Source organism: Ciconia boyciana, chromosome 3 (assembly GCF_034638445.1).
Source record: "Ciconia boyciana chromosome 3, ASM3463844v1, whole genome shotgun sequence".
Classification (NCBI taxonomy): Eukaryota; Metazoa; Chordata; class Aves; order Ciconiiformes; family Ciconiidae; genus Ciconia; species Ciconia boyciana.
This window is the reverse complement of record NC_132936.1, coordinates 4604733-4620733: the sequence shown is the minus strand read 5'-3', so window position 1 is coordinate 4620733 and position 16001 is coordinate 4604733. Positions and strand designations below refer to the sequence as shown.

The following is a 16001-nucleotide window of genomic DNA, read 5'->3' as shown; positions in this document are numbered from 1 at the left end:
TCACATAGAGCGCAAACTGAACAGCATCATGTCTTTGGGTGGCCACAAGGTGAACCTTTGAGGAGAAAGAATGACATGAAGAAGCTAATTTAAAGTCTTTGACACAGAGTTCATGTGGCTTTTAGACAATACTCTTCTATGGGTACTTTTATGGTTACGGTGGCCTTCCTTCTCTTCTCACTAATAGCAGGGCAAATCAGGAGTCCAAGGTGTTACATCAGTCTTAGGAAAAGTGAGAGAACCAAGCCCTGACACTATCCTTTTTTCCATAAATATATTTTGTCAGATTTGTTGGGGTTTTTTTGCTTAATTTTGCAGGCACTACAGTGCAATCATCTAATTAAGGATGTTTGTATTGTTCAGAGAAAAGCTGTTCTAATTAAATCCTGGGGGGACATAAAACTTGATCAATATGCTACATAAACCTCACAAAGGGGTTCAGTCCCCTTACACAGTGAAGAAAGGAACCATTAAGACTTAACTCAGTACAGTCATGTCCAGAGTCAGGGCAAAGATAAAAGTTTCTCATATTTGAAGTGTCATCCAACCACAGAGCATGACAATTCAAACCATTATAAGTCATTTATACCCTCCACATGAGTGCAGGAATCGGGAGCTGAATTCTCCACAGCCCTGCAACTTGCACAATCATTTATGTCAATGGGTTGTAAAGTGCAACAGTTGTGAATCAGTAGTATTTTGTTGCCATTTCCCACAAATACTCTTAAAAACTGATCAAAACTGGAGAGATACAGGCCTTGGGAATAATCAAGACTATAGTGACATAGTCCTTCTGGTTGTTTTGTTTTGCTGCTGAGTATGTTATCATTGTTTCTGTACAGGACAGGAAGAGATATAGGCAATACAGACGAAGGACGTTATTAGTAAACATTGAATTAAGGTGACTCTTCACAAAATGTAGTTATAAGGCTCCAGGGCTTAGTTGTATAAAACCTTTATAAGGTTCATCAATTTTCTGTCTTATTACAGCTCTTCCTGGATGTTTGGGCTGTGAATCATAAATATAGGCCTTCTTGACGATACTCCTGGTAACTTTCTTCTGGTTCAGGGCTCCTTGAGTGAACATGAAGGAGGAGCAACTTAGTCTTTTATCAGCTTTGCAGTGACGGGGAATTTTGCCTGTGGATATTGGGAAGGGTTGAAACTAGGATAAATGGCTCCAATAGTCTGACTTACAAATAACAAGCAACTCCATGCTATTTAACATCAATTGGGCTAACATACATCACAGGAAAAATCAAAACTTTTAGACAGCACAATCAACAACACAGTGAGACACACCTCTAGAAAGTGGAGAACCTGGGACAGGATATTTTGTGATCCTCTACCAGGATCTGTTACAGGAGGTACCCAGAAATATGGTATCATGGGGACACTGCAGTGAGGAGACAAGATGTAAGAAAAAAAAAGATTTGGGCTAATGTACACAGATTCTTGCTTACAGCAGATTAATATTTGCAGCGGCAGAGGTGAAGGCATGAAATTCCTCCTGCAGAGATCGCATAGTCGAAAGACCATCCCTGACAGGATTATAAGGACATTTCATAATTTCATTTCTGTAACTGCTACATTCTCTGGTCTCTCTGCTGCCATGCCAGAAGGACAGGAGCTCATTCACCAGAAGAAGGTTGATTTTTCTCTTTGTGTCTCTTACAAAGGGCACCTCTTTGCTAAGAACTGACATTTCATTTCACGGAGACCACTGAGCAGCCCACATCTGGTCAACTGAGCTTCTGAAACAACTGATATAGGGTGAGTTTTATCTAGCTGGAAGAAGACTCATGCCTGTACAACCAGTCCTCGGAAAAAAATTAACTCCATTCTTCAGGTCTTTCACCTATTATTCTCCTTTACCCCTGAGCAATAAGGCTGCAGAAAATATCATTGTTTATTTATTTTCTGTATTTTAATATTAGAAACAAACATTCTTAAGGGTCTGTTTTTTCTACTATACAAAGCAATTACAAAAACCCACAGAGTGTAATGGAAGTGAGATCATCCTTTAGGAATTTAGAAAAGACAATAAATGTAATCAAATTATTTTTTTGAAGAACTATGGAAACTGTAAACCTGCTTCTGACACAGCAGTAATGTGGGGTTGGGCCTCAGGCCCTCTTAACAACTCACATATGAGTAGCTTGAGCAAAGTTAGCAGGATGACCCATCTCCATTAAAGTTGTGTCTACTGAAAAATGTATTTGGGGTAAATAAAAAGTTTGATAATCCTTTCAGTGATGTTTTCCATAATGTTTGTGTCAAGCACTTCAATTTGAGAAAAAAGCCAAGAGAAATCTGGAGCTGGAGGAAGCCAACACTTTGTTTCATTCCAAAAGAAAATGGTTTAAACACTTCAAAAGTGAACAAAAACTAAACAACATCTCTGTTTTTTAGCCAATTCCAGTATTGCCCAGAGACCTTAACCAAGGAGCAGTACCACACTGTGGCACCATATGCTTGTATTTGTAACAGACTTAAAAAGCTCATAATGTTATTATTGTAATTTACACAGGATATTTCTCCTAAAAATATCCCAGTTGTCCCAGTGTGATGTTTCTTTCTCCCTCCCTTGTTACAATAAGTTTTTTTGATTCAGCATGGTCATGTCATGTTAGGACCGCTCTCCTGAAACATGGCTGAGCCACAACCCATCAGTGTTTCAGGGAGCCACGCACCAATTTCAGTCCCCACCAGTGATCTTTGAAGAACACTACTCTCAAGACATGGGGTGCCCCAGAGAAATTCAGGATGATGCTATGAAGATGGATAACGTCAGAGCAAAGCTGCCGATGTAGAAATGACTGGCACAGGACACCCCAAGCTTCCTTGCCTCCCTCCTCCCCCAGCATCCAGCAAGGACATGGGGTTATCTATCTTTCAGTGCCTATTTCTTTAAAATGGTCTGAAAAGATTATTTTCAAAGAAAGAGACTCATGGGTTAGTTAACAGGGTTGATGTACGTAGGTAGCAGTGAGTACCTTTGTAACAGGATCATTGCATAGGTAGCCCACATCGAAGAAATGGGGCTATTACAATTACTTTACAATTTTTTGTAAAAAAATTACAATTATTACAATTACAATTATTTCTCCATTACAATTATTTCTCCCCATTCAGCGTCCTCTGCATTGTCCCATGCCAAGGTCTAATTTACAAAACTGCAAGCATGCAAAGTGTTGGGGCAACTTAACTCCTTTAATCCCCTCCATATGGTATATTTTCTTGCCTTCTGTGTTAGACAGACCCTTTTTTCTCCCCCCAAAATAAACAAACACTTGCATGACACTGGGCAATTTCAGATGGAAGGGGGGGCATGGAGAAAGCCTGAGCCCAACGCAAACTGTTGGCCAAGGTGGTTTCATTCAGCTGCCCGCTTCGTTTGAATAACAATATCTTCTCAGTTGTGGGGTCTTCCCTCCCCTTCTCTCCCCTTTCACCACCATGCGGGCCTGAGCAAAAGGCTGTGTGAATTCAGGAGCCTGCTCGTGAATGAGCTGGCATCTGATACGTATTTACTGACGTTAATTTTGGGTGTAATGCACCCCTGCCACTTCCCCACCGTTTGCCCTAAAAGGCTTTCTGATGGGCACAAAGGCAAAGGGTCAAAAGTAAGTTGACCCCTGCCAGAATGTACAATTATTGGAAAGAGGCAGTACACCAGCAGCTGTCGAAACCCCACTGGCGCGGCGAAGTGCTTCCAAAAGTCAGAGGATGACTAATACGCTCGAGCTCTCCCCTCCACCCTGCAAGAGCCGGCTACTTTCTGCAGGAAGAATTATGGCCTTCCCGAGCAGCTGCAATAATTGTCTTCCCATTGTCCCCCAGCCCTCCCTCCGCCACCCCCTACAAGTGCCTATTGTCGGTGCGGAGTCAAGTGATTATATGCTTGGGCTGATGCTGTTTGCGCCCAGCTGCCTGACTGCTGACACACGAGCACCAAGAGGGGGGACCCGCGTCTGTGAGACGGGACTCCGACATACCAGACCTTTTACATAAGTCAAACAGGAACAAATGACTCTTTATCAGCCCCTTCTCCCTTTGAAGTGGCGGCTGCTTATAGGCCCTTACAGCTTTTCCTCCTTAGCCCGAGCAAACATCCTCCTTTTGATATGCTACATGCTCATTATCTCTGCCCCATTTAATGATTTTTGATTGAAGGGTGGCAGCGCAGTTGCCAAGAGGGTAGTTAAAGAGGCTCCACGCAGTCAGGACGACAAGAAAGGCTTTCCTTGTGCAGCAGCCTAAATTTGGACTTTCTTAACAGTGTGTTCTTGTTCTTAGCAGCAGATAAGGGCTGAGCGTGAAATTCTTAATTAAGCAGTAAATAGAGAGTGGGGTGTCAGCAGATGCAGCCTGTAGCCATGGAGACCAAGTCAGATGAAGGAGGGAGCTGAGACTCAACGCCAGCCCCGGGCTCGGGCATGACTGACAGCTGAAGAATCCGACAAAGCTTGTAAATGGGATTAATTAGTTGGCTAATTATTTCATATAGTTAAATGTAAATAAAAAATAAAAAACCAGCTTGCAGAGTTAGGCGGGAACGTGTTCTGAAGGCCAGACCTTCAAGTGTTGTCCTCTCTGGATCGGTGCGTGGACTGGTGGGTTTTTAAGGCCAGAAAAGACTATTATGGCAGCTTTCTCTGACGTCCTATGGAGTGTGAATCTCACCTCATGAGGTTTCTAGTAGCTTCTTGTAGAGCTGGAGCATATTCCTCTGAAAAGATGGCCAAGCGTCATCTAAGGACCCTGAGTGATGGAAAGTCCACCACATGCCATGAGTCTGCTCTGATGGCTAATTATCCTCACCCTCTCAGCCTGCACAGCGGAGATTAGGAGAGAAATTAAATGGCACACCAGGGCTAGGAATCCACTCACTTTGCTTCAGACTTTTACCCTACCAACAGCATTAGATATTAGGTACCCGACACTGAATTGTTGATCTCACTGCTATAAGAGTCCTTGCTGAAAATGTTCACAGCATGAATTATACACATTAGGTCTTTTCATAAATTTCCCCTCATGTACTCTGGATGATTGTTTCTCTCTGTATTAAAATAAGAAACAACAACGAGCTCTTCATATAATAAAAATCAAGGTGAAAGGAAGGCAAGAGAAGGACAAGAAAGTATCTGTGATACAAGAGTGACATATGCCAGCCAGATCACTTTGTCCCAGTCTTTCCAAGACTGTCATCTCCTCTATTTTCAACAGTAGCAAGAGGCCAAGATATAGGTGTCATCTTCTGAGCTTTCCCACGCTGCCCTATTTATGAAAGTGTAATTCAGGATATGCAAACTGAAAAACAGTTGACTTCTATATTTGAAAGAACAAATTTACACTGTTAGTAAACTGAAATAATAGAAACATATTTCTTTCAGCAGATATCTGGCATGATCTTGGTAGAGGCTTAGCCTCAACAGCTAGATTTATACTAGCCAATCTATATATAAACAGGGCCAGGACGTGGAACTAAGAGCTGGACCCCAATAATCTACATGGCTATATTGCTGGCAAAGTTCCTGGCACAGCTTTGGCCCAGCCCAATGCACTCTCCCAGATGATGACCATTACAGTTTGGGAGTTAGCACAGGACCAGGATCTTTCCTAATTTGAAGCCTGGGCACATCCAGCCTGTTTTAAGAGATAAAATGTTAAGATATATAGACACAAGCTGTGCAATGCTGTTGGCTGCAGGACCAGAGTTGGATGTAGCAAGTGTGACCCTCTGACTGAGGTTAAGGTATGGGTTTCCCTATTTCTCCTCAAATATACACTGGATGATTTTCTTTGCTGTCAGACTAAGCTCAGTGGATTGCCTGCCCTCATTCCAGCCATGTTTTCCTCTCCACTATCCCACTGATTGTTCTAGATGCTCATTTCTAAACAGATCCCACATGAGAAAGCCATTTGCATGCCATCTCATCAGTGCAAATCAAGAAAAATTCATTAAAACTAACAGATTAGATCAGTGACAAAATTTTCTGTTACTGTGAAAATCAGCATCTTTATACTTTAGCTTCCCTGTATGACAGTCATAAAGGATAAACTATGGTTTTCAAAGACACTGAAATGTTTTTGTGATTCCTGGTTCTGCTTTTATTAATAATGGTGACAATCATTACTTTGCCTTTTACATATAGAACTTAGACCCTTATAAAATAATTTGTTTGAGAATGGAAATTGCAGAAAATGTCCCAAATTTAAAAGAATAAAAGAAACTTGAATAAATATCAGCAAATATCTGAATTTCTTAAGAAAATGACCACCACACTTCGTGATCTAGTGTACAAAGCCAACATACTCAAATGTAGAGGTCTATGACATCTTTGAAAGTTTACAGTCATAAGAAAAATTCTTGCCCGGTAATCCTATTGCCTTCAGTGGGCTCAGCCTAGATAGATTGCACATGATTTATTAATGATACATGTGATATGGGACCAGCTGACAACAGAGATCATTAGCGGAATTTAATGCCTTTTCGTCTCCAAAACACCAATTCAAATTCAACTGATGTCACATCACCCACTATTTATGATACATTCCTTCTGTTGATAGATCAGGCATCAGATAGATCAGATAGAGATGGACCTGATTTGCATGCATTTACCTATTTGATTGATCTTTTTGAAGGACCTCTCACTTACTGAAAGGCCATTGAAAGATGGCCTTGTGTCTAAGGCCTTATGTAGTTTGGGGGTTTAAATTAAAAAGACATCAGCTCTTGTCACCATTCTTGAACATAAAGGTACATTACGTCCCTTGTATTGCACTTACCTAAATAGGTTAGCTTCCTCAGTCTGCTGTCAAGATACCAGTCACAGTTCTTATGATGTCCATATGAAGGCAGCGATTGGAGTGGCTGTCCAGTCCTTGTCCCACAGGACACCACAACCTCAGGATGGGCAGGAAGATCCTTGTGTTCCACCAGCAAGTAATTCGCAGTCGTGAAGCTGCTAAATGTCACTGAATACTAGGGAAGAGGGAACCAAAATAAACATGCCTGTGTCTGTGATTAAAGCTCCATGGAGTGCAGTATAAAGGGATGAAGAGGATGGTGCTCCTCACAGGCAACATATTCTTTTGCAAAATGTGTATTGGAAACATGGAAGAGAGATGTAAAATTAAGCAGAAGGTGATGGTGAAAGCATACAAAATCAACTCCCCTCATCACCTTTAAAAGGTGCAGAGGAACGATGTCTTCTGAAAATCATGCTTCAGTATGTCTTAAGGTAGTACAAATTTTGTTGATTCCTAAGCACCACACTGAACTTTCATCTAAGACGTCCAAAATCATCTTCGTGCTCCAAGTTACTACTGAGAGCTTCAGGGACTAGGTCATAATATCTAAGCCCTGCCTATAAATATATAGATATTTTCTCAGTGCACTTAACACTTTTTTTCCTTTCTCTGCTTGCCCAGAAAGATAAAATCATGATTATCTCTTCCAAATATAATTTTGAAATTATAAAAAATTCCTATGTTACCTGGAGCTGTTTGCTGACCAAAGGGTTGTCAAATGTCAACACATAAGTCTCTTTATCCAAGAGGAGAACCATCCAGCCATACAGGTTTGATAAAGTATCAGGGACATAATTGACTGTGGTTGTCTTATTCCTGCTGTCAGTCACAGTTAAATTATAGGGAATGTCTGGAGCCTCTTTTCTGGAGGAAAAAAATATAATCACATTTTTTCACTGAACTCTGTCATTTTGCAACCTTTACAGTTGTGTTTTTATTTGAATTACAGTAGTATATGCTGGCTTTCTCTCACAATGTGACTTCATTTGTGTAGTTCTTTACAAATACGGTAAGAAACAATCTCTGCCTGAAGTGTCGTAAAAAGAGAAAGAGAGAAAGAGTGACAAAAGGGTGGAGGAATAAAGGCACAGAGGAGCAAAGCTTGTGCCAAAGCAGAGCAATGGCAACAGCCAGGGTACCAACTCCTACACTGTCAAAGTATTTCCCTATCCACCAGACTAATGAGCCTCAGGTTCAACTTTTAGGATCTTAATCTTCTTGAAATTTGATAAGAATTTTCTGATTACTCACTCACATTTGAGCGGTCAAAAGTTTCATTGAGGCTGAAGGTGCAAAAATCCTGTGTCATTCAAAAAGCAGCTCTGTGCCCAGGTCAGCATGCAGTACAAAGCTGGGGCTGCTGCAGACTGATGAAAGCCTTCACAAAATGGGTGAACATTTAGTACAGCAGTTCTTCTGAGTGTCCAAATGAGAACTCAAACCCCTTTTTCACTAGAACTTTGCACTCCTAATTTCTGTCCAATCTAGTCAGAGAAAAAAACCTCACTGAACAGATCAACAGTAGTAATTATATCATAAGTGGGCATAAACCCTTTAGATTTAAGGCCTCTGGAGCTCTTTCTCTACTAAAAATAGGAGATAACACAGTGAAGCTGGGACGGGTATAACCACCCACCTTGACTTCCTCCCCAGGGGCAGGCTCTGTCTTTTTCCTGCACATAGAACTTTTTCAAATTATGCTAAACTTATCTTGATTATTTGGGCATCTGGCCAGAATAACCTCTTACTGCTGTGATTGTCAGTTTGCCCAAGATGGAAGGCTGTGTAAGGTAAAGTCTAGAGACACAGAATACCCTGCTTTCAGGAGCTGCTTTGTTGAAGGCAACGAACTACATGAAGGAAAAGATAATGCTGAAATGCAGCTAACCCTTCCGATGGTCAGTTATTGAACTTCTATTGTCTCTTCATGTCTGATTGATCAGGGACACCTGATCATAAGCTGCTTCTTCAAAACAAAGATCTTACCTCCAGTCCTCAGCATCTTGCATTCCTACAACAGCCGTTGAAACTGATGGAAACCATGGCTGAAACTATGCTCCAATTAGCTACACTGTGTTACTGCTTCACATCTGGAACGAGACTGGGAAGGTCTCCTCTCCTTCTAGAGGCAAAAAGGAGCATCAAGCTCCTCCAGAGGATGTCAGATGTAAGGTGAGCTAAAATGTTCTCTGGAGCTGATGTTTCTCCATGACCTGAATGAATTTGGGTGACAAGACTTCTACATTAGAAATTGCATTTTGGTATCAAAACCCAGGAAGAATAAATCCTAGCTTAGGAATCTCCTCCCTGTCCCCTTACTGCACACACATGCACAGACTGCCTAAGCTTGTCTGAGACTTTGATGCATCTCTTTGTGGCACTCCTCTCTGTAGCAACTGGCAGAGATTATTCCCCATCCAGCTGGCTTGCAAAGGAATTCATGCAGGGTTGGCTAATGCCACTAAAGATACAGGAGGAGCTCTGATGGAAGTATCCAAAATTCTAGCAAGGGTCTTACCACATCACCACCCGCATCTCCCATCCCTGGCCCTGCCAACACTAGGCATGATTGTAAGAAAACTGAGGTTGCAGATGCACAACTGCAACTAAGAAGTTTTTTCCTGCTTCTTGCATTCTTCACATTATGCATGGCGAATTGCTAGGGATACACGTCCCAGGACTGCAGATCTCCTTCTCAGCTGAAGAGAAGCCTTGCTGGTTTGCCAAGGTACCCTCGAGCTATGATTCTGCCATAAAGATGAATGCAGCAGATTTATACAGTAATCAAGTGCTGCTGCAGGATCAAGGCAAGTTGGCAGTTTCACCTTTAGTCCACTCAGTCAGTTTTGGCATGTGAGCTGACACTAAGCTTAAAAAAACCCAAAACCCTATTTTAAGCATATCTAAAATGGTATTTCTAAATATTGGACTATTACCCTACAACTAGACATCTCAGAAGGTTACCCAACCCTCCAGACTGGATATGGCTTGCTTACCCAAGATAGACAGTGCTAAAACTCACGTCATCCAGTTTGTATTTACAATTTTTGGTTGTTTTTCCCCTTTCTGCTTTGGAGACAATACATAATAACTACAGCAGTCATCTTGGACGTGGGTTGCCTGCAGATTTTTTTTCTCTTTTAAAATTAGTTCTGGGGTTTTTTGTTATTCTGGTGGCTGTAACTTTGGCAAAGGACTTTCTGGTTACCCAGAAACATTCAGCTGAGAAACAGCAGTGGGAAACAGGAGAAGTGTGAATCAGCAAAGAATCACTCAACCAGAAGATATTGGCAGACCAATGAAACTGACTGGAAGGAGTTTATAAGGCTTAAACAGCTTTCGTACTACTAATAAACCTCCTCTTATAGGCATTAACTGGACCAGGATATTAGGCTGCTAATTAAGCAAGTAAATGACAACAAGCACATTATTGTCACAGTTATCAGCACCTGCACAGGTATTTGGGAAAACATTTCTAGCAGCAGAAGCACACCACACATAATGTGGTGCAACATTAAACTCTCCTGCACATCAAAAATTGCCTTATTGAGTTACAAAGGTGCACAATGCCACAGTAAGTGATGGAGACTCGGACCCATCCTCTGTACAATGTAAATCCATGTATTTTTGCTCTTTACTCATTTTACTCCTCATCGCTGGAGAAGTCTGATGAGACAGCTTGAATCACTTTTCTCAGGGACTTCTCTCCAGTACTTCCAAGAAGTTTTAAAGACAGAGAAGAAAGGCTGGAAGAGGCAATCCTGCTGGGATATAAGGAGGGATACACATCACCTGATTGGTCTGTCAGAAAGTAAGGTGGCAATTCCACACTAGCCATGTAGATTCACTAGCTAGTGAATTAAGTGTGAATCCAACTCTGTTGGACACCAATCTTGACAAGAGGTTATAAAGGCACCCCCCAAAAATATCTTAAACTAGACAGCTAACTTCCAGATGGCTACAGTTAAGTGAAATACATCTTTCCCAGTATGCCTACTTATAACAGGCAAGTCCTTTCTCCCTAGACTTCAAAGTTAGGATAGTCTTTTGACTGCTTCAGATGCTACCAGCTTTCTTTTTCAGTTAATTGCTCTCAGTCTTTGGGATAGAGACACAGGGAACCTTCACTGGAGAATCTTTGGTATGAAAATACCATTTTTTTAATGCCAGAAAGCCTTTCTGAGGAAGAAGGCTTTGCATGGTTTCATACCATGATAGTCTAGATTCCCTGACCTTCACCTGGAAGTTGGTTCATGACCCAGGAAGGAAAGGGAGCAGGAGATATCTTATGGCCTGAAATCCCTGGGTTTCCTTGACCTGGAATGCTGTGTCCTTGCCTTTTACATACCTTGTTTGAGGTGGTGCCACCCACAAACGCATACCCTACCCCTGATACAGTGCCAGAACACCAAAACAAAAATTTGGGGAACCTGAAAAACTTTGCAGGTCTGCACAGAAGTTAACTGGTACAAGACAACAATAAGCCTGAGAGTACATTCCCCTTGCAAAGATGTCAGTGTGCTTTTTTTTTTCACCTATATGCCAAACAGACACCAAAATGGAAGTACCCTACTAATGGAATTACCAGCCACAATTAGCACCATTTCCATTTGCCCTAAATAGCCAGCGATTTCACTGTGCCCTAAATAGCCACCAATCTACCTCTCCTTAATGTTAATGAAGCAGAGTAGCATGCACACACACGAGTATTTCTAATTCAGAGGATCCAAGGGAGCCTGCATGCATCATTAACATGGAGAGCTTCATTATCAGAGGAAAGAGCCTTCCCCTGAACTTCCCCTGGCTTTATTTGAAAGAAACTAGGAGGCAATGGTCTTAATGCAAAATTAACCCTCACTTTAAACTGCTGGAAGCCTTTACAAAGTGTAAGGGGAAAAAAAAGGATGACTCATTGAAAAGGCTGTATTTTTATATTGAATCAGGTTTCAATTAAGGAGCAATTTGCTTTAGAAATATGGCAGGATTACTGGTTAGGACTTTACAGTCTGAGCAACAATTTACCAATTGTGATTGTATAAACTGTTATGTAATTTAGCTCAAGTGCATTGTGCAGAACTGCTCAACATAGATGGGCCACAAAGGATTTGTTAAACCAATCAACAACATCAAGTAGAACAAATATTAACTCTCCTGTTTATGTTTACCATTAACTTACTTATCCTAAGGGTCTATGTCTTTGTGTATGAAGGCAGATGTTGTGTTTAGCTCTAAATGCTTTCTGTTTGATACATTTGTGTAATAATCCATTATTATTATCCCTCTCCAAAACAGGAAACAATACAGCATTGAACTTCAGGTGGGACACCAAATGTTTATATCAACAGTCCAATTTATTGTTGGCCAAATGGAGGCTAATTCAAAATTATGACCATACCAAACACTTTACAGGTCTGATGCTGGGCCCAAAACCAGTTCATTTTATTTTAATTGCCAAGAATTAAGAATTTGCAGCTGTTTTAAGTAAATTTGTGTATCTTTGTTGAGAGACTAAAGACATGATTCAAATCTGCCTTATATTATGAACTCTTACCATCATCAAGTTTTTGCATGCACAGGTCTTTTTGAAAATAACTAGATCTTTGTCCCTGATCCTGACTAGCCACTATCAGATAGGCCTTCTGAATTTGAAGTAAAAGAAGAATTGAGATGATCTCCCAGGAGCAGAGAGGGTTGTGACTGACAATCTAAAACGGCTTCATTTAAAGTAGCTTTTGAGTTTGCTACCCCTGGCTTCCTAACTCCTCTCTGTTCTTAAATCAGTTCCCCAGCTCCTATAGTTTACAGGCTGATATAAGGAAAAATAAAATCAGATCCAAATTCTGAGCTGGAAAGTGGCTGGTAATCAAGCAGTTCAAACATCTCTGCAGTGTAAGCATAGCAAAGATCTGCAGAGGACTACTTTGTCACTCTACTTATCCCATGTTAGGCAGACCTCTAAAGCATCCAAAGCGGATCTGAAAATCTGGACGCAGATACTCTGGGCATGATTTTACTGCACCTCCATTGCCCACCTGTGGTCCTCTACAAATTAATACAATTTTAGGGCTAATAATACGTTGGTTATGACAGTGAGTCCCAGCTGGCACATCTGGCTTGCATCTATCCAGCCCTCAAGAAGCATCTGACCTGATTGTCAAGCTTGTCCTTGCATGCGAAGAAAGTGTAGGGCTAGAAAGTGCTGCCTCAATGCTAAATATATCTCCCTGCACCCAGAAACATCCCAGACAATGGTCAAGCTGAGGGGCTAGGCCTGGGGAAACATCTCTTGCACACTCATAAGCCTGTGCAGGATCTGGCTTTGCTGACAATACCCCAGGCTGCAGGGTAAATGGAAAAGGGTCCTACACTGGGAACCAAATTTCTCTTGGCTTCTTTAGTGGCATGCCTCAGATGCCAGAAATATAGCACAATAAGAGTTAAACCTCTGAAGTTTAGCTGATGTGTTGGTTAACTGAACAGTCAACAGACAGTGATTTAATATTTGCCTTCCACTTTATGTCACGGGAGCCCTGAGAAGGCTGGGTTATGAGGCTAAGTGAGCGTGTCAGCTGCCCCGTGTGTGAATACAGTCATGTATGCAGGGAGGATACACGACCAGAGAGCAACTGAGTATGAACATATTGAGAGAAGAAGTGTGATGGCAAGGGTGTTTCACAGCAGGTGAGGGTTCAGCTGAAGACACCACAGTAAGTAAATATCAAAGGAAAAGCAAAACTAGAGTAACCATTTGAACTCTCTTCAAGACTCAAAGACATGGAGGTAGGGGGTATGCTATTCTTTTCACACTAACCCATCAGCAGCGGCTGGGTTTGCAGCAACTGAATGCATGCACTACAGGAGAGGATATTAGACCAGATTTAAGAATTAAGGCTATAAAGAAGAAAGTTAATCTTTTCCTCTGCAGCAGACTAAGAAAAGGGAAGCAATAAAAGGCTTGAACTACAAGACTGGTGCTGAGCAAGTCCCAGGTTTCTGCAGTGAGGAGGGGAAAGCAAATGAAAGGGAACAAGAGGCGAACTTCCTTCTGGTGTGTGGAGCCGCAAAGTGTTTGGAGTCCCCTTTGCCGCAAGGTGCTGCCTGGCTGCCGATTATTCTAATGCTCTCCTCTTGTAAAAATTATGCATAATGTGAAGAAACTTTTAAAGTCACTTAATCATGTTACGACAATTTTTTAATGAAAATTTGTTTTAATATTAATAGAGACTCATATTTTCATGATAATATGGGTAGCGGTGGCATTTGGAGCAGCCGTATCTAGCCTGCAGCCATGCTGTGCTGTGCCATGGCATAAGCTGTTCTTCAGACTACTCAATAACTTTCTCACATATAAATTTATAAAGACTTTTATAAGCTTCAATTACATTTTTAAAAGACATAAAAACCCTCTTTAAAGCATGTTTAAGTGACCCATTAGTTTAACTTTCAACTGGGCTTCATGAAGAAGACTTTTGTTACAGCAATGCAAGCTTGGAAATGGATCCCCATTGCTCTGGAAGTTGTTGGGTGAAGCAGTTCAGGACAGAGAGTCAAGAAATGCTCAAGATACTTGTTTTCTCTACAGAAAAGGGTTCCTAGGGGTTTTCCTCTAACAATAAAAACATTTTCCAAACATATATTTTTGGGGAAAAAAGTGCCAATACACTACATGCACTCTGGTAAATTAAACAGCACAAAGATACGGAGTCAATCACGTGCATTCAATTGCCCACATTGTAACTGTTAAATAATTAAAATGGTCCCATACATGCTTTTAGTTTGTGCTAACAAGCCCTATCCCAGACAGCTCCCAGGCAGAGGATCTTTCCTAAACAGTGGCGCTGATGCAACTTCACTGATGTTTTAGAGGCTAAGTAGGTTAATACAGGTTAATAACATGGCCATGGTCAAACCTTGCCAGTCACCCTTCGGGTTAGGGAATGAGCCTGAGGTTGCTGGGATAGAAGTTGCCATACTAGGACTCCCCTCTCAAAAATCCATTATTTGCCTCAGTCTTTAAGATTTTTGGAGGTGGAGTCCATCCGTGAAACCCAGGGGAAGCAAAAACCCACCAACTCAAGCCCCTCATGCTTTTTATTGAAGAGCACAGAGAATGCACCACTCTAGACCAAGAGAGCGCTACTGAGCACAAGAGATGAGACTGTTTTACTGCTATTGCCTGAAACCTCTTTGTACAGTGTGACTTCATGCCAAAATGAGGATGCTCTTGTGCTATCACTTTGGCCTGATGATCAGCAAATGCGGGTTCAGTGCTTAAGGCTTGGGCTCAGAGGCTTGTAATCTGTTTTTCACCCCTGCTTTTGATAGCACCTTTGTCTTACTGACTACAGGGACCTACCACGAGTGGCAAGTACAACTAGGAACTAGCAAGTTGCAGATCTGGCCACATACTCCAGGCGTGGTAGACCACAACAGAAGGATTTCTTCCAGAGCAATTTTTAAATCTTTGCTCATCAGAAACTGGAGAAAGCCAAGCAACAGTACTTTCATCTTCTGACTGAGATTAGATGAATCCAAGAGACTGCACTGTTAGGAAATTCTTCCTGTCACCCACCTATCTTTCTTCTCTCTGCTCAACCTCTGCCAATTGCTCCTAGTCATGTTTTGTTGTATTAATCCTAAACTATTCCCTTTTTATTGTGAACACTCTTCAAATACATCTGGACAAAATTCACTCTTTCTTCTTCTCGCCCCACCCCCTCATCCTCTGGTCATGCTGTGGATATTTTATTAATTGACTTTCATCCTTAATCCCCTTCAGCTCCTTTCACTCCCCACCCTGTTCCTCTACTAGGTCCATTTTGGAGCACTGTCCCTGTGACTGAGGCCTCCCTGACTCACTGTTTTTACTTGGCTGCATGCTGACAGTCTTTTAACTTAACATGATGATGATTTGGCTGGTAGGAGCTACTCAGGAGAAAGGATCTGGGAGAAGAACAAGGAGATGCTCTCAGTCTCTCGGTTTACTTTGTTAAGTACGTAGTCCTCGAGAGGACAGGCTAACAGCTGGTCTCTGCTACTCAGGCTGCCAAGTATCTTTGATGAAAGTTGACTCCCAGGTCGTGAAGACAAAGAATAAAGAAGGGAAAGAAAGACGACTTGCTTGAAAGAACAGGTTGATTGAGAAGTGCCCAGTCATTGATATGACTAATCTAAAACCCTTAAGC

General features: G+C 41.6%; 1 protein-coding gene across 1 annotated transcript in view; it reads right to left on the bottom strand.

Annotated features, from left to right (window-relative positions):
- PKHD1 (PKHD1 ciliary IPT domain containing fibrocystin/polyductin) overlaps positions 1-16001 on the bottom strand; it is a 269688-nt gene that overhangs the window by 109159 nt on the left and 144528 nt on the right. Inside the window, exons 47-48 of the mRNA XM_072857760.1 lie at positions 7503-7680; positions 6793-6988 (exon numbers count right to left, since the gene is read on the bottom strand). Coding sequence (XP_072713861.1) covers positions 6793-6988; positions 7503-7680 — 374 coding nt within the window. The remainder of the gene's footprint in view (positions 1-6792; positions 6989-7502; positions 7681-16001) is intronic.